Source organism: Megalobrama amblycephala, linkage group LG16 (assembly GCF_018812025.1).
Source record: "Megalobrama amblycephala isolate DHTTF-2021 linkage group LG16, ASM1881202v1, whole genome shotgun sequence".
In the NCBI taxonomy this organism is placed as follows: domain Eukaryota; kingdom Metazoa; phylum Chordata; class Actinopteri; order Cypriniformes; family Xenocyprididae; genus Megalobrama; species Megalobrama amblycephala.
In genome coordinates, this window is record NC_063059.1 from 24,805,527 (window position 1) to 24,830,074 (window position 24,548).

General features: G+C 34.8%; 2 protein-coding genes across 5 annotated transcripts; both read right to left on the bottom strand.

Annotated features, from left to right (window-relative positions):
- Positions 1–232: 232 nt before the first annotated feature.
- LOC125248841 (matrix metalloproteinase-20-like) lies at positions 233–16,709 on the bottom strand. 3 transcript variants are annotated; one of them, XR_007180396.1, is made up of 12 exons: positions 12,743–16,709; positions 12,397–12,554; positions 11,744–11,982; positions 11,501–11,649; positions 10,632–10,757; positions 10,366–10,524; positions 10,058–10,229; positions 8,069–8,202; positions 7,826–7,982; positions 7,640–7,743; positions 6,648–7,557; positions 4,160–4,293 (listed from the first exon to the last, which is right to left on the bottom strand). XR_007180396.1 is itself a non-coding variant. In XM_048160970.1 (10 exons), exons 1-10 carry the CDS (start codon positions 6,768–6,770, stop codon positions 1,128–1,130), a joined length of 1,419 nt encoding a protein of 472 aa, XP_048016927.1. In that variant the 5' UTR covers positions 6,771–7,441; the 3' UTR covers positions 233–1,127. The 3 variants fall into 3 exon arrangements, 1 of the variants encoding a protein (XP_048016927.1); XM_048160970.1 differs by lacking the exons at positions 7,640–7,743; positions 7,826–7,982; positions 8,069–8,202; ... (5 more) ...; positions 12,397–12,554; positions 12,743–16,709 and adding exons at positions 233–1,228; positions 1,309–1,412; positions 1,529–1,685; ... (3 more) ...; positions 3,429–3,560; positions 3,640–3,788 and having other exon boundaries at positions 4,058–4,293; positions 6,648–7,441; XR_007180397.1 differs by lacking the exons at positions 12,397–12,554; positions 12,743–16,709 and having other exon boundaries at positions 11,501–11,662; positions 11,744–11,936.
- Positions 16,701–23,764, bottom strand: tp53i13 (tumor protein p53 inducible protein 13). 2 transcript variants are annotated; one of them, XM_048160971.1, is made up of 9 exons: positions 23,031–23,764; positions 22,796–22,867; positions 22,670–22,705; positions 22,430–22,488; positions 20,292–20,370; positions 20,077–20,205; positions 18,136–18,342; positions 17,362–18,037; positions 16,701–17,282 (listed from the first exon to the last, which is right to left on the bottom strand). In XM_048160971.1, exons 1-9 carry the CDS (start codon positions 23,121–23,123, stop codon positions 17,170–17,172), a joined length of 1,464 nt encoding a protein of 487 aa, XP_048016928.1. In that variant the 5' UTR covers positions 23,124–23,764; the 3' UTR covers positions 16,701–17,169. The 2 variants fall into 2 exon arrangements, with proteins under 2 accessions (XP_048016928.1, XP_048016929.1); XM_048160972.1 differs by having other exon boundaries at positions 22,796–22,851; positions 23,031–23,171.
- Between the last annotated feature and the right edge of the window lie 784 nt (positions 23,765–24,548).

The window sequence follows — 24,548 nt, forward strand, 5'->3', positions numbered from 1 at the left end:
ATATATGTATATATATATATATATATATATATATATATATATATATATATATATATATATATATATATATATATATATTGATTTGAGGCACAATAGTTGAATATATATACCATTGATAATAAATGTTTCTTGAGCAGCAGAATCAGCATATTAGAATGATTTCTGAAGGATCATGTGACACTGAAGACTGGAGTAATGATGCTGAAAATTCAGCTTTGCATCACAGGAATAAATTACACTTTAAAATGTATTTAACTTATAAAACAAAAATGAAAAAAATTGTTATTTTATGTTGTAATTTCACAATATTACTATTTTCTAAAATACTATTGTATTTATGAGTACATCATTGGTGAGCATAAATGATTAAAATGTTACACAACATGTTTTGGTAAGCCAAAAGAATGCATATAAATGTAATATGTATTGTGGCTTGTAAGGTAAAATGCGGTCACTGAGAATGAAGTCAGAGCAAGCAAGATCCTGTTAGAGCTGCAGGCTGCAATAAATCATTTTCCCAGCTGTTTAACATTCTCTACGCTCATATATGGTCTGTGCCCATGTTATTTTGATAGCTAATCCAAACTATTTAGGTCAACAAGCCATATCAGTTTATATCAGAGACACCATGTCCTGGTGCTTTTAGTTCAGTTACTCCAGTCCTTTTTGCCTATTTTCTCATGACTTCCAGGCCAGAACTGTATAAACTTGATGTATTTTTTGAGTTGTCGAATGTAAAATTGAAATATAAATAAAAAATGAAATAGCATGCAACATAATACCATAGATACTGATGAACTAAAATTAAAATAAAAATGAATATTGCTTACATTCTCAGATAATGTTGTTCATTAAACTGCAGTTTGTCCAAAATTATTTTAAAAGCACTACGCATATATATGTGCATTTAATTTAAAACCAATATAGTCAGTCAGTGATTGTTTTCAAAGATATTGAATATATCTATAATTCGAGAAAATGTATTAATTCACTGACAATTGTGACCATATGAGATGAAATAACTCTTGATATTGTACAAGTAAACATTTGATGTGAGGCACAATAGTCAGTCAAACATTTCCTTCCTGTACTTGTGATCAGTTGTTTTCCTTCTCGTTTTTCAACTCTTAGCAGCCAAGCCAAGCATTAGTGTTCATAATGTGCAGCAAACGTCTTTTCTGATGGCTGAAGATAAATGACTTGGATCTGCAGAAGAGGTGAATACGGCCTGTTGAGAAAAACATGCATATAATTCCAAGGGAAAATATTTTACAGCCAAAACTGATACTGTATAAAACAGTCCATTACCACTGAGTTCAAAAGCTGCATCCACTTTCCCAACAATGCTAGGCCAATCCGTATGAATTTTCCTTGGAAATCCAGCATCCATCACACTTCTTTTCTCATCATAACTAGAAAAAAAAAATAGGGAGATATCTGATAAACCTGTTTTCTCATAATTGAATTGATCTGTTTTCTCCTTTTAAACAACATGATTATTAGATCATGGCATTTGAAAAAAATCTACCTGAAATAGTAATATCCTGTGAAAAAGTAGGTCTTTCCCCATTCACTGACATGAACAGCAGCATCTATTTGTTTTACTGCTTCTGGAAATCCAAACTCATAGATGGAGCCATAATTGCTCTTTGACTCCAGTTTCTGAACCACCCAGTATTTAGGACCTAATAAAATACAGTTCAAAAGATTGGAGTCAGTATGATTTTTTTATGATTTTGAAATAAGTCTTTTCTTTTTTAACATTACAAATGTATTTACTTTCACTTTTGACCAATTTAATGCATCCTTGGAGTATTCATTTCCTTAAAAAGCCTAGACTTGAGCCTAAAATTTTGAATGGTACATGGATGAATGCAATGATTGAATTGATCAACAACACAACTAAATTAAAATAACCATTTTAAAGATTTTAAAGATGTTTAAATGAATCAATTGTCAAAATAACATTCAATACATTGTAATTATCATATTCAGCAAAGCCTTCAATTTATGAAAATTCTTTCTTTCTTATATTCACAGCTGATTTGATATTTATTTTTACCTGTGAACACATAAAGCACTCGTTTTGAAGGAATGTCATAGGCTGCATCTACACGTGAGGTGATGCTTGGTAGAAAAACACTCTGAGGACCTTCTCTTAGTCTGTTCCAGTATGTCTTCCAGGTGGTTCTCATCCACATGTAACTACAGATATGTACAAGACCTTATACTTGTAATGGGCAACTCAAAAACATCATTTTTTTTCTGTATTTATCATTTAACATTTTAATTTGGCAGTAGAGGATGATTAAATGATTCACCTGTTTTTAAAGAAAATAATTTCTTTTCCAAGTATTGTCACTGCATCAAGAGAAAAGTTTGGATCACACTTATTGGGGATTTCAAGTGTCTTCTGTTGTTTTGTTTTCTTTCCTTTTAAAAAAAAAGGAAACAAATGACCATCATTTCATTCAGTATAACAACAAAAAATGTTTCTTTGGTAAAGTGACTCACCATACAGAGCCTGAATCCCCAGTGTGTCGTCTCTTGGCAGTGTGTACGTTGCAGCGTTGATGAACTTGTACTTTGGATACATAAGAGCGGTGGAGTCCCTTGAGTGAGACAGACCCAAAGAGTGACCGAGCTCGTGTGCTGCCACCGTGAACAGATTGTATCCTGGAGTGCCAACAACATCAACACAATTAATGATAATTAAGTGTTATTATTATTATTATTATTATTTCATTAAATAAAAATATCTTTATTTATTTATATATAACAACACATTACCTCTAATAATAATAATACTTTATAATTATTATAATTATTATTATTATTATTTAATTAAATAAAAATCTGTATTTTGTATTTATTAATAACAATGTATTAATAATACTAATACTAATACTAATAAAAATACTTATTTTTTATTAATATCATTATTAAATTAAATAAAAAGTAGCCTACATTTTATATTTATTTAAAAAATATTATTATTATTATTCATATTATTATTTACTTAGAAATCAGTCTGTATTTATTTATAAAAGCACATTATTATTATTAATAAGAATAATACTTTATTATTATTATCATTATTAGTATTTCCAATAAAAAAAAAATGTTTTTTGTTTATAACAATACATTAATAATAATAGTAATAATACTTCATCATTATTATTATTATTATTATTATGATTTACTTAAAATTCAGTCTGTATTTTTTATTTATTTATATCAATATTAATACAAATTTACAATTATTAATATTATTATTAATAATACCATTTATTATTATAATTAAATATGATTAATAATAATAACAATGATAATTATTATTATTATTATTATTATTTTAAAATTTGGACCATCATTCTGAAATCATGCCCCATCACCCATGGTGCTGCATCGCTATTGCAACTCTTTACCTGATCTGCTGTGTCCCGCTGTCCATGTTTCATCATCGTCGAAGTGAACATCTCCTCCAGTGCCCTCTCCAGGCTCAAAAGCGTGAGCTAGCACCCCTCCAGGCCCATCGAAAGGGAAGAAGTCTCCATGAGCTATTGATGAACGAAATTGCAGGTTTTCAGATGGGTTTTCAAAGTGTAAGAGTGAAGAAAATACATTAGATTAGCTTACCTTTGGAGACAAAAGAGAAGGTAATATCGGCCTTGCCATGGTTTACTTGGACAAACTTCAGAGGAGCAGCATCACTCCATATTTTTAGAGCCAAACGCAAGGAGTTCTCCACCTCTTCTCGACTGAGATCTGGGGTATATCTCGCAATCCTGCAGGATTCATATAAGCCACATTTTACAAAAGTCATGCTGTAACCTGAAAGACTTAATGGGAGGAATAGCAAACAAACAAAATCCTAAGGCTTTTCTTAGTCAATAACACTAGAACCTATTAAAAAACCAAGACAAACTTGATGTGTAATCCTTTTTTTTTTTTTTTTTTTTTTTTTTTTTTTTTTTTTTTTTTTGAAGAAATGCTCATAAATTTGGAAGATAACACTGTAAATCCATAAAACCAGTAAAAGGTAACTGTGCCAGACCTGTAAGTGATGGTCTTGCTCCTCCATTTGTTCCGTCCAGGATAAAAGCTGAAGTTCTCCACATCAGGTACTCCACATCTTGCCTCTTTCATCACATTCACAGTTTTCTGATCCAGAAGACCACTTTCCTTCAGGTCAAAGAAATGTTGCATTGCTCTGGTCTTCTCCTTCATGAGTTCTGCATGCCTCTTACTGCGACTGCGCATCTTCAGGTGATAGAACTGATGCAGATATATCTGTCAATCAGTACATCAGCTTTAGTCTACTTCAATGTAATTATTTTTTCAATATTTACAATACATTTCAAATTAAAATAAATAATTATTATTACTTTTATTAAAAAATAATCCCTTAAAACTCATATTTGATCACTAAAATGACATTTCCTGTGAAAAAAAATCTTTCCACCTCCACTCACACCAACTCAGACATCCACTCGGTCAACTTTACTGTAATAAACACTGAACATTGCTCTTTACAACGTCAGAAAACATAACGGTAATTAATAGGCCTATGATTAGTCTTTTGAGCCTCACTCAATCCCCCAGACCACCGTAATATAATTTTTAATGACAGAATTTTCATTTTTGGGTGAACTAACCCTTTAAAGCATATTAAAAGCATCACATAGACATATAAACAACAATTGGCCACGTACACACTGCAGCTAAATTCGGTTGTCAGTTCACCTTTTAGTGCTTAATCTCGTTCTGTACACACACAGTTCAGTAAAATACGAGAGTGACAACCGCATTCTACAACCGTATTAACTCCCGAAAAATACAGGTAGTGACAACTGCATTTACAGAAATTCAATGCAGTGTGTACGGAACCGAACTAATGACGTTTACGTGCACCGGTGTAACGTGTGTCTCTCTTTTATGCGCGGCAAATCTCAGGGAAAGCACAAGCCTATCCAAATGCTTTATGCTAAAAATCGCGATTCATGTCTGCTCACTTTAATAACTCCATAAACCCGTTTGCTTTATGAGACGAGCTTAAACAACAAGCCCAAAAAGCTTATAATCACTGAGTGACCATGGCAACACAGAATGAGTGCCGCGCGCTGTGTGAAACTGGCTATACAAGCATAAACAAAACACGACGCCTCCGTCGACTGTGTTAGTGTGTTTAGTTAAATTGCTGAAAATAACGAGTGTTTTGTCACTTTAATATTACTTTGGTCACGATAACGGATACCAAACAGGAGAGACGCTAGAACGTCGTTATGGTTTCCAAGCTGTCAATCATCGCATTTTCGAGAGTGAGTCGTGTTCCGTACACACATGTAACGATAATTTAGGGGATTCACTCCCGCATTTAAATGCGGTTGTCACTCCTAAAACTTACAGTGTGTACGTGGCCATTAAAAACTTGATTTTCACCACAGGGGGGACTTTAAAATAATGAAGTATTTATAATTAAATAATTAATAATTTTACTTTCCTTTTACTGTACAATTATTATTATTATTTAGTTATTATTATATATTATTAATTATTAGTATTTAATAAAAAATGTTAAATTAAAGGTGCTAAAGAGGTTCTTTTTGTCGACTGAGTTTTTGAAATGAGCGCATGGGTAAGAACAACCCCCCTCCTTCAAAGCTCATTCAGAGGGAACGTCTCCCAAAACTATTAAGCCGGGCACACATTTAACGACTAGCTAAAACATTCTGACTATGCTCAACATACAGCGATTGTTTCCTGCTCCTGAAGCAGATTTATATACTTTCACATGGAATTTGAACACCGACTGTAATCGCAGACTGAAAGCAACTGGCTCTGACTGGACGCGTTTGAACGCGATCAGTCATAAGTATCAATTTAGATTCATAATCGGCCTTACAATCATTAAGTGTGTGCGCGAACTAAGGCCATGGATTCATTATGTCGGACTCACCGCAGGTGACTCATAATCTGCAGTTGTTACTCCTGTCTCCTGACAAAAACATTGCATGCAGCGCCTGTGGAGTGTGGAAAGTTACTGGAGCGCGCAGCCGCGCGTCTCTCACATGGATCGTCACGGCAGTGATTGACAAGCCAGAGGGCCAATCGTTTACGCACTGATCGCGTAAACGATTGGCTGACGTTTTTAAGGCCCTACCTCGTGCACAGATGATGTATATTAATATTATTCCTTTCAGTGCACCTAATAAATAGTCTTTTATCAGTTAGTAAAGACAGTTTCAAGTAATATTGCAAAAATGTATAAAACAAAACATCCTCTTTAGCACCTTTAAATAATAAAATAATTATAACTAGTATTTATTTTTTATAATTTATAAATAATATAAAAAAATTATGAATGATTTTTAGTTTTCATTTACTGTAAAATACTACTACTACTAATAATAAAATCGTTATTATTACTGATATTATTAGGAAGTATTCACTGAAGGAATTTTTTATGACATGTTGCACCATCTACACCAAAAGAATCTTTGAAACGTTAATATGACTCAAACACTAATGCAATCTGTCTAATAAAAATCAAAGATGCTCAGTGAAGTGTAAAATATGTAAACAATAATAGTAAAAGAAGTAAAATATGTTGGATAGCCTAGAGAAACACAAAATGGCAGACAAACCTCAGCATGTTGGACGTCCTCTGGACTGGGGCTCTGAAGAGTCACGCGTGAGGTCCTTACAATGTCTGTATTCACCATCCAACACAGCAAGATCCAAGGCCACAACCAGCTCATTTTGACCATGGCACACTCATGTTCTCGTTTTTATGTCTGTGTCTTGTACAACTCAAGCATACCTTAAGATGGTAAGAGATCACGTGGGACCCGGGCCCTCAAACAAGAATTTACTGTCAGGTATTTAGTGGCTTTTGTCATCCACAAAATGAGGTCACGTCTAGCTTTTCATCAGAAGTCTTAGTTGGCTTTACGGGGGAGTGAAGAGGATTATGATTGTTTCATGATTTGTAGTAAATGATTTTATATTCTGTTCATTTTGTATATTCTTAAATGTTCATTTTGCATGAAAAGCAAGTACTTTTCTTTATTACAATCATAGAGACACGCTGATTAGTGCATATTCAGGCTAACTACTTTGGTTTACCTCAGTCATGCAAGTGCAGAGCTTAATGCAAACAAGTTATTTTCTTTAGAAGTAATGATAGACTCATAAATTTTATGATTGTCTTTTTGCCAGATGAAAATACATTTTAATCTACACCACTTTCTGACTTTTTTTGATACATTTGCATATTTAAAATGTTCCAAAGACATTAAACAGTAGATGCATTTATCACATGAAATACAATGCTATACAATTCAATACAACATTCAACCATCTTTACAGGTGTGTCATTTCTGAGCCACTTTATTGAATCGCCAAAATAATGATTGCAATTAGATTTAGGAACTATTAGTCTAATGAATGTCCATTAACATCCAAGCCAGGAAGTTGTTTTATCTGCTCCAATAATTTCCTTTAGTTTGACGTCATATTTGTACACATCTGAGCCAACAAAGAAATGAAGAGAACCTGAAACAAGTACAGTTATGGATAAAAGTTATGTGACAGAAAACACATGTTAGATAAATTATAGCTCTAATCTAATACCCACCATCTTTATAAGTTGCTGCACTTATGGGTCCATTTATTTCTGGGAAATCGTCAGAAATGTTACGTGGGCTTGAGTCATTCAAAGTCTTGTTGTGTTCATTATACCTATGAGAAAAAACATTTTCAATGCCTTTCATATAGTTAAAGCTGATATTAGTAATACATTGCTGTTGTATCTCTAGTTCACCTCCAGTACTGATGTCCGGTGAAGAATAGGGTGTGTACAGTTTTGTGAATGTGGACCGCAGCATCTATCTGCTGGACCCATGATGGGAACCCCAGACTACTGATGTTTTTCGGTCTGCCTTTTACTTGGGATCCTTTCACGGTCCAGAAAATCGTCCCTGTGTTGAAGGTAGCAAAGAGAATTTATGTTGTTTAATATCTTGAAGGCAATACAGAGATACACAATGCCAAAAAATGTCCGTACCATTGAACAGATACGCTGTTGACCGCTGAGGGACCCAATAAGCGGCGTTGATCTGACAATCGATTTTTGGCATGAAATTGCTGATGGGGCCTTCCTTTATATCATTTTGATTATTGTGCTTGATCCACAAGTACCTAAAATAGTACAAAGAGTTATATTTAATAACCCTAAATGATAAAAACTGTACATGTGATACAAGCAAGTATATATTCTGAAGAATTTAATCAAGAGCATGAAGACCTTTATATATTTTTAAATACATCATGCAATCCAGGAGATATTTGACACACTGTAATATTATGGCAGTATAGGTGTTTGTTTCCTTAAAGGTGCCCTAGATTATGTTTTTAAAAGATGTAATATAAGTCTAAGGTGTCCCCTGAATGTGTCTGTGAAGTTTCAGATCAAAATACCCCATAGATTTTTTTTATTAATTTTTTTAACTGCCTATTTTGGGGCATCATTATAAACGCGCCGATTTTATGCTGCGGCCCCTTTAAATCCCGTGCTCTCCGCCCACAGAGCTCGCGCTTGCCTTGAACAGTGCCTTAACAAAGTTTACACAGCTAATATAACCCTCAAAATGGATCTTTACAAAGTGTTCGTCATGCATGCGGCATGCATGCGTCGGATTATGTGAGTATTGTATACTGTTATATTGTTTACTTCTGATTTTGAATGAGTTTGATAGTGCTCCGTGGCTAACGGGTAATGCTACACTGTTGGAGAGATTTATAAAGAATGAAGTTGTGTTTATGAATTATACAGACTGCAAGTGTTTAAAAATAAAAATAGCGACGGCTCTCTTGTCTCCGTGAATACAGTAATAACCGATGGTAACTTTAACTACATTTAACAGTACATTAGAAACATGCTAACGAAACATTTAGAAAGACAGTTTACAAATATCACTAAAAATATCATGTTATCATGGATCATGTCAGACAGTTATTATTGCTCCATCTGCCATTTTTCGCTATTGTTCTTGCTTGCTTACCTAGTCTGATGATTTGGTTGTGCACATCCAGACGTTAATACTGGCTGCCCTTGTCTAATGCCTTTTATAATGTTGGAAACGTGGGCTGGCATATGCAAATATTGGGGGCGTGCACCCCGACTGTTACGTAACAGTCGGTGTTATGTTGAGATTCGCCTGTTCTTCGGGGGTCTTTTAAACAAATGAGATTTATATAAGAAGGAGGAAACAATGGAGTTTGAGACTCACTGTATGTCATTTCCATGTACTGAACTCTTGTTATTTAACTATGCCAAGATAAATTCAATTTTTCATTCGAGGGCACCTTTAAAAAAATGTAATTGTGAGCAGTTTAAAATAGAGTCACAACTGTGAGAAATAAAGCTGCAGTTGTGAGAAATAAAGTCATAATTGTGCTTTATAAAGTCATGGAGTCATCAATGGTAAGACATACTTGAAATTGTGAGAAATAGTCGCATTTATGAGAAATATAGTCACAATTATGAGATATAAAGACATTGCAAGATTGCAAGAAATAATGTCACAATTATGAAATAAAGTTACAGTTTTAAGAAACACTCACAATCGTAAGTCACTATTATGAGAAAAAGTAGTAGCAAAAAGTTGCAATTACAAGAAAAACGTACAACTGTGAGATATAAAGTTGTAATTATAATAAATAAAGTCGCAATTATGAGAAATAGTCGCCACTGTGAGAAATAAAGTCATAATTGTGAGATATAGTCTGAATTGTAAGGAATACTTGATGTACACAATAAGTCACAATTGTGAGAAAAAAAGTCACAACTGTGAGAAATAAAGATGCAATTACAAGGATATATATAAACTGAGATATAAAGTTGCAATTGTTAAAGATAAAGTTGCAATTATGAGAACAAAAGTCAAATGTGCAGAACATGAATTTAATTAGCCATACTTCAAAAGCTCATATTAATTCACTTTTTTCCCCAAATGGATTTTAAGTGTCAGCCAATGCTATGTGATTGACATACTTGTCCCTGAAGAAGAAAACAGCCTCTCCTACAGTAGTCACAGCATCAAAAGTCAGATCAGGATTACATGTGTCCTTGAATGACACAGGGAAATATGAACCACTGTACCAGGGGCTGCTGGGATAGCTCCAGCTAAATCTTGAAGATGGAAAGGGCCTTTTGTCCCTTGGCCCTGTTGGACAGAAAAAAACCAAACAAACCCACAGACATGTGATCTCTCATATAAATGTGGAAACAGAACAGTGCCTCTGTTCCCACAATATTATAATTTCACAGTCATAGACTTTGAAACATGATTTATGTTTTACCATAGAGTGTATTGATGTTCATGATATCTTCACCAGAGAGCAGACTCTGTGTTTTCTTATGTTTATATGTCGGATACATCACTGATTCTGGGTTTTGCGAGTGCTTCAAACCAAGTGCATGACCAAACTCATGTGCAGCTACTACATATAGGTTAAATCCTGAAGAAAAAAAAGAGAGAAAACAAGCTAACCATTTTCTTTTTAATGCCAAGGTTAGTCCTTTATTATTTGAGTATGTCTGTAAAATAAAATAAAATGTACATTACCTTTGAACCCAGCCGTCCATGCTTCAGCTTCATCAAAATGAACGTCCCCACCTATGCCATCCCCTGGGCCAAAAGCATGGGCCAGTGTGCCGTCTGGACCATCAAAGGGAAAGGAGTCGCCATGTTCTAGGTGTTCATTGCAGAATAAATGACATGGCAGATGAATAACATCATCTTCATAGGTAAATGTGCATGTAAGTGGATGCTAACGTACAGTGTTGAGGATAACGCATTACAAGTAACTTAAGTAATCAGATTACATTTTTCAAGTAACTACTAAAGTAACGTAATTAAAACATTGAGTATTTCTCAAAATGAATAAAAACAGTGAAATGCAATCTCAGAATTATTACACAAACCTGTAATGATTAAATAAATTAAATTACACAAATATACTTTATGTATTTAATCTCACTTTATTAACCAATGTCTTTGGTGCTGACCTTCAAAGATCTAATTCAACCATACTAACAAGCAAAAATTACTTTAGATTAGATTTAGAAATAGTAGTGTTAATCTTCCTTCTCCTGTATCCTATTCTTCTTTAATCCAGAACTGCAGCACAGCAGAAAGGTTTGTTTGAGCTGCGCCCTCTACTGTACAGGCGTAAATATGCATTTCCTTCAGCCTGTGGCTTATTCATTTCACTTTTGGTGTGAAAGGGCCTTAACATTTGCCAAAAACAGAACTTTTTTTGTTGTTATTAAAAAACAAACAAGCAATCCCAGCCCAGGTGAGAAAAAGTAATGCAAAAGTAACGTGACGCATTACTTTTCATACAAAGTAACTTAATAATGCAATTAGTCACTTTTTAGGGAGTAACACAATATTGTAATGCATTACTTTTAAAAGTAACATTGCTAATGTACCATTTCCAACAAACTCCACCATGATGTCTGCCTGGTGAGAATATGACCGCTGGAAAGTGAGAGGGCTGGCCTTCGCCCATGCATCCAGAGCCGACGCTATCAGAGTATCCACCGTATTCACTGGTAAGTCACTGGTATACCTCCCAACACTGTAAGATTGTACTGCTTACATTACCATACATGGTGGGCAATCAAAATGAAGAGCATTTTATGTAACGTATACAAGTTAAATGTGGTATTTACCCATAGGTGATGAGGTTTTTCTTCCACCTGTTTCCACGTCTGTGACTGTAATCCTCCACATCTGAGATGCCACATCGAGGAGTCCTCATGACAGCGAGGGTTTCTGGGTTCAGGGTTCCTGTCCTGTTCAGCCCAAAAAAGCTCTGCATATCCTTCAGTTTGGAAGAGAAAGAGGGACGACTCCTCCTTCTACGGCCTGTAGGATCCGCTTGGAAACTGTAGAAGTGCTGCAGGTATTTCTGCAAGAAAACGTACAGGAACCACCACAGTGAGTATCAACTAATGTCTTTTTCCACTCCCTTCCTGTGTTTAATCCACTTCATGGCTTCATTTTTGTATGCCTTTAGGTTCAAGGAAAAAACAGTTGCATTTGTATATTTTCATTGTTTTACATTATCAAATGTATGTTCTTTTACATGTTCAATTGCAAACATTCACATTAGACATGAACAAATAAACATGATAAATGTGAAGTTATTTGTATTTTAGCTCGTGTATGAATAGAATAAATGAAGAGAACACAATTCAGTTACTATTTAATAATTTGATAGTGAGAATGGAAGATGACCACCAATATAGTCACAAAATCTCTACTAGAATACACACACACACACTCATATTGTATATATATATAATGCAAATGAAGGACTTACTGTTGCCAGGGACAGGTCATTCTGAGCAGGTCTCGTTGGATGTACCGATCCATCATCTTCGAGTGGTAAAGGTGCTGGATGATACTGACCAAAAATGCCAAAGGCACAAACCAGACAGAGCAAAACCTGCATCTCCCTTCTTCAGACCACAGAAGCTCCTGAAAATGGCCAGTCAAAGGAGACATTGAAAGTCTTAGCTGATGGGAATGCTTTTTAACGTACTATTATGACTCAGACAGTGCCAAGACCAAGAAAACCTCAAGCTTAGGGAGTGGTTTGCTCTGGTCACAAGAAAAGAGGGATCCTGTGTAAGATGTGTCAAATTATATGCATCAAAGGCATTTACCTCAAAAAGTGGTAAAGCAATTCCTAGATTTCACATGAGTGGTATCCACCGTATTTCCTGCAGTATTTCATGGCCAATGAAATGTATCTTCCATTATCTGCTGTTTGTTGGAGAGAATAGAATTGAAAAACAAAAAACAAAAAAACATCTGGAATAAGCCCCCCTACCCCCCACCATAAATAGCTCAAATATCAACAATGTTTTGCACAATGGAGTGTTACTTGCAGTATATCTGGTGATCTGCACCACATGAATGCACAGTTATTTTCTTTCCTTGAGAACCTGGCAGAATACTACGCAAGTCTAGTTGTGTAAATATTTTTATTTAAACATTCTTGTTTTCTTTTCTTTTTCTTTTAAAAGCTGATACGACAGTTTATGTATAAATACTTTTTGATACAATCTTTACAATTTCAAAGACGAACGTTTTTCATTTGCTTTTAAAGAAAGTGAAACTTTGCTTTATTTTACTGTTCATTGCACCAATGTTCTTGAAATACATCATCACTGGAATTTGAATGCTTTCATAGTTTTGAGACCAATCAGAGAGTAGCTATTCATAGTAGTCCTGTCCTTTAAGGTATATAATTTATAGTTATAAATAAATTTCCATATGTAGAAAATGAATGGGATCCTGACTATTGCACTCTATCTACACCACTCATCCCTGAACCTGGTGACACTACTTTCATGTTTCTTGAATTTCACTGTGAATTCAATCACTCATTTCATAAAAACACAATAATATTATTAAATATTGTGTGTACATATACATATATATATATATATACAGTGGGTACGGAAAGTATTCAGACCCCCTTAAATTTTTCACTCTTTGTCATATTGCAGCAGCCTCCTATATTTATGATTAACAATTAATTAATTTGTTAGATACTAGTTGCCATCAGTTGTCTACTTATAAATGACTTGTTTGTTATTGAGTCAGTGTTGCTGATGCAAAGTAGGCCCTTTGTTACCAAACTCCATGTAACTAAATTAGGATACAATTACGAGTCATTTGCAAACTCTTAAAAATTAAACTGTTGGTTACTTTAAAACTAACCTTCATCTGGGAGATCACAGGGATATGTGAATATTTGATCTGTTAAAGCAACAATATGTAAATTTTCACCGCTAGAGGTCGCTTATTCAGTCGCTTATCCTTGGTTTTGTGGAATCATGGGATGTGTTGTCTTCACGTCTACAGCCGGTGGAAAAGAATCGGGACGGGACTCGGGCAGAAATCATGTTCATGGATAAGATTATTAAAGTTACTGTAGTATAAAGCAGAGCAGGGCCGAGTGATGTTGGAGCTGAACGAGACGGCTGGAGAGGTTGCTAATGAGAGACGAGCGCGACACATGTCTCGAGAGCAGCGGAACTTTTATTATGCCGCAGTCGCCGCTTCTGCTTTTTTGGTCAAGTGTATGTGGGGTTAAGCAGCACTGTTTATCATATTAGATACATTTGTGTGTTGAAAGTTGTCATAATGCTACTCTGTGTGTTTGTTGCTCTGCTATGAAACACCTTTTAAACGCTTCAGTAAGCTAGATCGATGTTAGTCATGGTAAAACATGATACTCATTTAAACAAAATTTAAACAAAAATGAAGAGATCAATCAAATAGGCCAGTTGATGGAAGGTTTGCGAAGAAATTTCATGCTCCCTTGTAAAAGTATTTTTTAGTATTTTAAAATACAAGAATACAATAGTTTATTTTGATACATGGTTGGCTGCTGTATTTTGTAGTTTATTTTGGTACACTTAAAATTAAGGTATTTGGTATTTTATTTTAAAATACATTTTGATGTATTTTTGCCCAACCCTGACTAATGCTTCCATAGTTTTGAGGCCTTTAGTTAATTTTCCTTTCAATTTCTATTTAATTTGTTTTAGGAGAATGAAGGGATATGTCTCAAGACATTTTTTTGGTGTTGGATTCCAGTAAAGCAGACGTTGCAAAAAACCCTCTATAAATGTTTTTTTTGTTGTTGTACAGTGCTAAAATGGGTAACCTGAATGAGTAGGAGGACAGTATTTAAAGAAACGTGTAATTTTAAGTTACAGTCCAAGAAATGCAAAAGAATGTTTGCAGCAGATGTAATTGCGGGCTCACAGACTTAAAATCCTAAAGTGGCTAATTGTAAAATTGTTTGTGGTGAGGAGAATAAATAAAATAAAATTCCTTGTACAACTGGGCTCGTTTTGTAGCATGTACAGTATGTAAGCGGACTCCAGACAACCCAGGGAATGTCTAAAAGGGTAGAAAACATTGTTCTTTCTCACGATCATCAAACATACAGGAAAAAAAGGAAAAAGGAAAACACATCCTGAAACATGCAACAGCATTTCCCTTCTTGGACACACTGAGCCTTACATGCCTGCCAAGAGCCCTGCCAGGGTGCCTTAAAGCAAGAAGGAAATAGCCAGTTTAATTTCAACAATCATCATGATTGAACGGACCTATTATCATTTAGTGACAGAAATACAATCTCTTTAGTTTAAGCAAACATACAGTATATATATATATATATATATATATATATATATATATATATATATATATATATATATATATATATATATATATATATATTTACACAATTAACAGCTCGCCTCATATGTCTCTGTGGCATCTTGTTTTCTGCAATGATTTCACAATACATAGCCGTGAGCCAGTAATCCACAGATTGCGTTGCATTGCACAACCACTCACCCTTGCAAAAGACGATTCTTGTTATCATATGGCTATAGGCAATCATATTTAATTCTTTTGAACAGTAAGAAATTGCATTGCTTTAGACTTTATAAGAACTGCTAGAAGATCTAATATACGAGGTGTGAAGAGGACATACGATAAGTATGTATGCTAAAAATGAGGAGTATTTTCAAATGAATGTGATGAATAACATTAAGGATATCTCTTTTACACAAGTCCAATATTAGCCAACACCATTTGTCATCATAGGGATAATGTTTTGGTAATGTTATTTTGGAGCTTGTTTTGATGTTTTTAATAGATCAGTCTCTTCTGCAATGTGACTGGATAAGCAAGATTTTGCAAGACTATATCCACATGATGACAAAGATTGAAATCATTGCAATCTGGAATCTGTAAACGGACAAAATTAATAATAAATGAATACCCTCAAAATAAACAAGGGCACCAAACCAGTACTAAACTATAATATTATATGTATATTATTAAAATATTATATTAAACAATGCTATAATGTTTTTTAAGGTTTGTGTAGGCAAGATATTCAGTGATAAATGACTTGGAAATGGTACATGCTCTTTCAGACTGACTCATTGTTATATTTATATGGTTGCATTAGAAAAGAAGCCTTTGAATACTAATGTATAAGTTATATCTCTACATTTAATTTTACACAAGACTTGGCAGAGGATTCAGAGAAACAATGTCTAAATTTATTGAAAAAGCAAATGATCTATGTGAAATCAACACCACAACAACCGAAGCAGCAAACTTTGTGAAACACAAAATTTAGGTAATTGCCAAAACTTTAGGCTACAACTGTTCTCCTTCATTAGTTTTCTATCTGACCCATACAATTAGTATGCTACACAAACCTGGATGAAAAAGCATCTGCTCAACTTTAGTGCAGCACAGTTACATCATTTAAACTATTCACAGAGTGCCAGTGAAACTGGAGAGGTCTCTACTGCCATCTCCTTGTGTCAAGTCATGTGACACATAAACCACAGGCATTCTCACCAACAGACGGGGCTATAGAGTAAGAAACGCATCATGTTTTCATCCAACTTATCACAAGAGGTGATAAGTTGGATGAAGTAATTTAATATACACAAGATTTGTGTATATTAAATTACACAAATATACTTTATGTATTTAATCTCACTTTATTAACCAGTGTCTTTGCTGCTGGGCCTTAACATTTGCCAAAAATAGAACTTTTTGTTGTTATTAAAAAAAAAAATCCCAACCCAGATGAGAAAAAAGTAATGCAAAAGTAATGGAATGCATTACTTTTAGTATTAGTTAATTTTTTAAGGCAATATTGCAATGCATTACTTTTAAAAGTAACTTTCCCCAACACTGCTCGGATGTACGATCTGTCTCTACATCCGTTTCCTCGCAATTTTAATTTACCAATATGTTATCAACAGTAACAGACAACACCATACTCAAGATATAAAATGTGTAAAAGGTATTTCTATACTAAATGGTATAATTTACTCAATGGTACCTTCATCACTTAATTGTGTCACTAAATGAAACACAAGAGAGAAATTGTCTTTCAGAAGTGTTGTCTTGAATGTGTAAAATGCCTCAAGTCAAAAAAGGTTCATATTTACTCTATGAGTGCCACATGATTGAACAGATATTCCAGCAGAGTCCAAATAAAGTGTGTAAGATTACTAGTGTTCACCAATTCTGTCATTTAGTCAGAGTTCTCCTCATTGCTGGAGTACAGCAATGCACATTCCTGTCTCCTGCTCTGGCTGCTTCTCCTCTTCCTCCGGCCAACCATCCTAAGCCTTCGGCGGATGATGTCTGGAACACAAATAACACCTCCGATGAGCCTACATCCATGGGAAAGTGACATAATAAATGGTTGAGGGTGTATACTCACCACCCACGTTCTCGTAGTCTTGCTGGTGGTCGTGCCAGTAGAGACTGGTGGAAGATCGACAGTGGCGATAGAGACGCGTATGGAGCACAGACAGGGTAAGAAGCACTAAGAGGAATCCCAGAGCACCTGCTGCCCACACGGCCTCATCGGTACGTGGGATGGGTATCCTCTCCCCCCTCAGCGGCCCTCCTAAATTAGGAGACATTGAGTCTGAGACTCCACACTGTCCAAGCTCCCCGCATTCAGATCCAGACCTCTGTGCCTTTGTGTCAGTTTTGACGCGATGCCTCTCACCTTCCACTATAGTTTTCTTATGTGTTTTTCTGTCTATTTGGTATTTATGTCTTTCTGTCACTTTCTTCTGTGGAAATAGCTTCTCTGCGTCAATTATCTTGTCTTTGTCTCCAGACTTCTCAGAGTCCTTTGCTGAACTGAGAGATTGTGTAACAGTTAGCATTGAGAAAGAGGCCATTTCCTTTGTATTATTTTGTGGTAGTGTGTCTGTACGATTCAGTTTTGCACTCTTTGTGCTGTTAAGTTCGTCTGGTTTGACGTCATATTTCGGTTCCACTTCCTCTGGTGATTGTTTGAGGACATTTCTGATTTTCCTGGTTCTCCTTCTGGTCCTCTGTACCTCAGTGAGACTGAGAGCCTCCATGCAGCAGCGTTTAAGAGACTAGCAATTAAATGAGTATAGAAGGTTAACATTAGCATTTCTATTTACATAAAACGACTGCATCATCATACAAATCGTGACTGATGCAATTTCTTCACCTTTAATCTCTCCACTTTGGACATCTCTTGACTGGTGTTCACTGGTTTGTGCACAGGTGCTGGTTTTGTCAAAAATAGATTGTACTTTGCCCTTTGGTTTGTACTAGCTTGACTAATATTGGAGGAAATGAAAAGCAACCAATCACAAACCCGTAGTGTGATGTGGGACATCTCTAGCGAGCGACCCCATGAGACCACAGCTAAAGGCTTTGAGAAAGATAACAGACATGAGATATTTGTCAGAAATGGTGCTTTATAAATGCATAAAAATAACGGGCAACATTTTATTGAGAGGTTTAATTTGTTACCACCAGTTAATGCATTAGGTATTGTGAACTAATAATAATGATCATTTTGACATGATGTTTGGAGTCAGTAAGATTTTTTTTATTCGACAAGGATGCATTAAATTGATCAAAAGTGACAGTAAAGATGTACATTTCTACAAAAAAATAAAAAAATAAAATAAATAATTGCTGTTCTTTTGAACTTTCTATTCATCAAAGATGTTTCCACAAAAATATTAAGCAGCAAATATTAAGCAGAACTGTTTATTAATATATTTATTTTTTATGTTTCTTGAGCACAAAATCAGCATATTAGAATGATTTCTGAAGGATCATGTGACCCTGAAGACTGGAGTAATGATGCTGAAAATTCAGCTTTTCCATCACAGGAATGAATTACATTTTAAAATATATTCAAATTGAAAATAGTTATTTTCAATTTTAATAATATTTCACAATATTACAGTTTTATTGTATTTTTGATAAAAGTAAATGCAGCCTTGGTGAGCATAAGAGACTTATAAACATTTAAAAAAAACTAACTTTTGAACATTAGTGAAAAGTGGTAATAACATTTAAAGTTGTATAAATTATTTAAAAAAAATAAATAAATAAATATATATATATATATATATATATATATATATATATATATATATATATATATATATATATAATGAATTCAAATGTATTAAAAAGGGTTAAAGGGTTAGTTCACCCAAAATGAAAATTCTGAAAAAAGAAAAATTACTCACCCTCATATCGTTTCAAACACGTAAGACTTTCATTCATCTTCCGAACACAAATTAAGATATTTAATGAAATCTGAGCGCTTTCTGTCCCTCCATAAACAGCTATGCAACTATCGAATTGACGCTTCAAAAAGTTCATAAAGAGGTCGTAAAACTAATCCATATGAATTGAGCGGTTTAGTCCAAATTTTCTGAAGAGACACGATCGCTTTATACGCTGAACAGATTTAATTTAGGCTTTTATTCACACATAAAACATTCATCAATGCACACATCAGTCTCTTGACATGCGAGAACCAATGAGGTTCATTCTCATGTGTTACGCAGCACATTTGAGCTTCCACAAGAACCAATGAGGTTTGTTCTTGTGCATCAAGCAGCTTCTGTTTATATTTGCTGATTAATGTTCATGTGAATAAAAGCCTAAATTAAATCTGTTCATCATATAAAGTGATTGTTTCTCTTCAGAAAATTTAGACTAAACCGCTCAATTCATATGGATTAGTTTTACGATCTTCATATGAACTTTTTGAAGCATCAAAGTGGTAATTGCATAGCTGTCAATTGAGGGGCAAAAATCTCTTAGATTTCATTAAAAATATATTTTTTGTGTTCCGAAGATGAACGAAAGTGATGATGACGACAAGAATTTTCATTTTTGGGTGAACTAACCCTTTAACAATGAACAATAATAGATTTATAATTTAACCTATATTAATAAAAGCTCACTATTAGTAAATGACACAATGCATTAATGCTAGTTAACTGAAATTTAATGTAAAATGTTACCAAATAATTCTGATACTAAATATAATCTATTCATTTGTTTGACGTCAGTCACAGACAAGCATCCAGTGCTCACACCTGTGCCACATGAGTTACTGTTGTGAATGGTGACTCACTCTGTGTTGGCTGAGCCACGGGTGAGGTGTGAGGATGTAACGAGGCAGACACGAGTGAGCCAACACCGCCAGACTCCTGTGAGCTTCCGCTGAGACACACGGGTGATACAGAAACACCAGCGCTCCATTCTGTCAGAAACAACATGTTCAGAGCTCATTTATAAAATTAGCTTCAGGTTTACATTTACAGTATGAATACTGTGACTGTGCATTACTTTGAGGTTGTTAAGCCAGCGCTGAGGGGGGCAGTAGAGGTACTCTCCACTCTCAGCTTCAACAGGCCTGTAAGGACCACTGAAAAAAAAAAAAAACTTATTAAAAAAAAAAAAAAAAAACAGAACAATTTAAACTGATAGTTAAAGGGTTAGTTCACCCAAAAATGAAAATAATATCATTTATTACTCACCCTCATGTCGTTCTACATCCGTAAGACCTTCGTTCATCTTCGGAACACAAATTAAGATATTTTTGATGAAATCCGATGGCTCAGTGAGGCCTGCATTCACAGCAATGACATGTGAGTTCATGTGTCAACAGTTCATGTGAGTTCAGTGGTTCTACCTTAATATTATAAAGCATCGAGAATACTTTTTGTGTGCCAAAAAAACAAAATAACGACTTTTCAACAATATAGTGATGGGCGATTTCAAAACATTGCTTCAGAGCTTTACGAATCGAATCAGTGATTCGGATCTCCTATCAAATGGCTAAACTGCTGAAATCACGTGACTTTGGCAGTCCGAGTCACTGATTCGATTCGTAAAGCCCCGAAGCAGTGTTTTGAAATTGGCCCATCACTAGATATTGTTGAAAAGTCGTTATTTTGTTTTTTTGGCACACAAAAATATTCTCGTTGCTTTATAATATTAAAGGTGCCCTAGAACTTTTTTTTAAAAGATGTAATATAAGTCTAAGGTGTCTCCTGAATGTGTCTGTGAAGTTTCAGCTCAAAATACCCCATAGATTTTTTTTTTATTCATTTTTTTAACTGCATATTTTGGGGCATAATTAGAAATGAGCTGATTCAGGGTGTGTGGCCCTTTAAATCTCATGCTCCACGCCCCAAGAGCTCGCGCTTGCCTTAAACAACATAAAAAAAAGTTCAAACAGCTAATATAACCCTCAAAATGGATCTTTACAAAGTGTTCGTCATGCAGCATGTCTAATCGCGTAAGTACAGTGTTTATTTTGATGTTTACATTGATTCTGAATGAGTTTGAGGCTATGCTCCGTGGCTAACGACTAATGCTACACTGTTGGAGAGATTTATAAAGAATGAAGTTGTGTTTATGAATTATACAGACTGCAAGTGTTTAAAAATGAAAATAGCGACGGCTCTTGTCTCCGTGAATACAGTAAGAAACGAAGGTTACTTTAACCACATTTAACAGTACATTAGCAACATGCTAACGAAACATTTAGAAAGACAATTTACAAATATCACTAAAAATATCATGTTATCATGAATCATGTCAGTTATTATTGCTCCATCTGCCATTTTTTGCTATTGTTCTTTCTTGCTTACCTAGTCTGTTGATTCAGCTCTGCACATCCAGACGTTAATACTGGCTGCCCTTGTGTAATGCCTCGATCATGGGCTGGCATATGCAAATATTGGGGGCGTACACCCCGACTGTTACGTAATAGTCTGTGTTATGTTGAGATTCGCCTGTTCTTCTGAGGTCTTTTAAACAAATTAGATTTATATAAGAAGGAGGAAACAATGGAGTTTGAGACTCACTGTATGTCTTTTCCATGTACTGAACTCTTGTTATTCAACTATGCCGAGGTAAATTCAATTTTTGAATCTAGGGCACCTTTAAGGTAGAACTACTGAACTCGCATGAACTGTTTTAAATATGTTTTTAGTACCTTTATGGATCCTGAGAGAGGAAATGTCATTGCTGTGAATGCAGGCCTCACTGAGCCATCGGATTTCATCAAAAACATCTTAATTTGTGTTCCGAAGATGAACGAAAGTCTTACGGGTGTAGAACATGAGGGTGAGTAATAAATGACATTATTTTCATTTTTGGGTGAACTAACCCTTTAACTACACCTTTGAATAAGGTTGTAAATTATTAATCTGAATAGGGTTTGGAATTCTAATCAATACATTCAGATCCGTTAATTGCTTACCATAGTGAATCAGGGTAAAAACACATTTTGGAAGAAGGGTTGATAATGTATTGACTCATTATTTAAATTTTGTTAGTATGAACAAAAAAAAAAGTTACACAGTGTACCTTTAAGAGGAATCGGAACTAGAACCGGATCAAATTCTTTACAACCCTTATATTAAAGTAAAAAGGGATAAGGAGTGACAGATAAGGGATCTGAGAGTGTGTCTTACTGGGTGGGTATACGGTCATTGTATGTAATGGGTGTGTCCATACAGATGGAATCAGCAGCCTGCACGGGACAAAAAGTCAAAGTTACAAGATACTTTTATTAAAAGGCCTACTTTTATTAGATACTTTTATCACATATGATGCATAAACAGCATTCTGCCATTTTAAATGTATAATACAGAGCTGAATTGGTCATTACAGTGAACAATGTTGTCAACATGACCCATTTGAGATTCATTTACCTTTATAATATGTTTTGTGTCAGTATCAGGGATATTCTGAAATATCAAAAAAGGAACATCTGTCAGTCATGTTTTTATAGTCACAGAGTAGTTTAGTTTTGTACTGCATAATACAACATATTTTACCGTCTGGGACTGTGGCCAGTGCTCTTGACACACAAGTTCTTCAGGTCCTGGTAGGTCTGTGAATAGATTTGTCTGAAATCATTGTAAAAAGATAGTAAGATATACCACATGCAATCTCTTAGTTACCACAGATTGTGCTAAAACGTAGTGTTTCAAAACTGGATGAATAATAAATATACAGGGAATTTTTTTTTTGCTTGTAGAGTGAATTGAGCAAAAGTCTAACAAAGTTTACCTTGCCAGTGTCGCAGTGTGTCAGTCTGGAGGGGCAACACCGTGTCACACAGAGACAAATGAATCCAGACAGGAGGATCAGCCGACGGCTCATGACTTCATCCGAGTCCAGTTAAATACATTCAATACGGTAAGGTTTACTGTATCTCTGCCACATAATTACAACACTCTGTAGGACTTTGTTAAAGCAGATGTCTGTGTTTAAAAGCGTCTGATGATCCATGCTGAGCTCGGGGATAAAATACACACGTTTTTTACTTAAAGAAACACGAAACCAACAAGCTATGGACTCGTTCGACTACTGAGAAAGCCATTGAGAGTCGTAATCAAGCAGACCAGAACCGCCAGAGATGTTTTGAATCCAAGTGTTTAGTCTTGGGCTTCTATATAAACAACATCTGAAGTTTCTCTTTTGACAAGTTAAAAGTTCAGTCAATACAGATCGGATTATTGGCGAGCTGTAAACACATCTACTACACCTTCCATGCACGTACACGTCTTCTGCTTATAATTGTCAGTACAGCCTGAGATCACGTAAACCTTATACACATAATAACATGAGAAGTGATCATAAGTCTTCAGGGATACACACATATTTTGACTACGGTGGCTCACATGGTTCAAAATTCGTTTTCGACCTTTCGGACTCCTCGACGTCATCTGCCAACTAGGAACTTGAAAGTCTATTATTTATCAGTAATGTTGCAAGAAATGTTGGAAGATATGCTTTTTATTAAAAATAATAATAATAATAGGAAAAAAAAAAAAAAAAAAGATAAAAAATTCTGAAATTCACACAAAGTGCGCACATGTAATTTAAGTGAAAGTATGTGAAAAAACTAAAATTGCTTTGCTTGGACAATAAAACCCAATGGAAACAGTAAGTTACAGTTCGATTCATCCATTAATTTCCTTATTGGTAGTTGCACTGGAAAAGTAAATTAAAGGGTTAGTTCACCCAAAAATGAAAATAATGTCATTTATTACTCACCCTCATGTCGTTCCACACCTGTAAGACCTTCTTTCAACTTCAGAACGCAAATTAAGTATATTGAAATCCGATGGCTCAGTGAGTCCTCCATAGCCAGCAATGACATTTCTTCTCTCAAGATCCATAAATGTACGTAAAACATATTTAAATCAGTTCATGTGAGTACAGTGGTTCAATATTAATATTATAAAGTGACAAGAATATTTTTGGTGCAACAAAAAAACAAAGTAACGACATATTTAGTGATGGCCAATTTCAAAACACTGCTTCAGGAAGTTTTGGGGCATAATGAATCAGCGTTTCGAATCATGATTCAGATCGCGTGTCAAACTGCTGAAATCACGTGACTTTGGCGCTCCGAACCGCTGATTCGACACACTGATTCATAACGCTCTGAAGCTTCATGAAGCAGTGTTTTGAAATCGGCCATCACTATATAAGTCGTTTTTTTTTTTTTTTTGGTGCACAAAAAATATTCTTGTCGCTTTATAATATTAATATTGAACCACTGTACTCACATGAACTGAT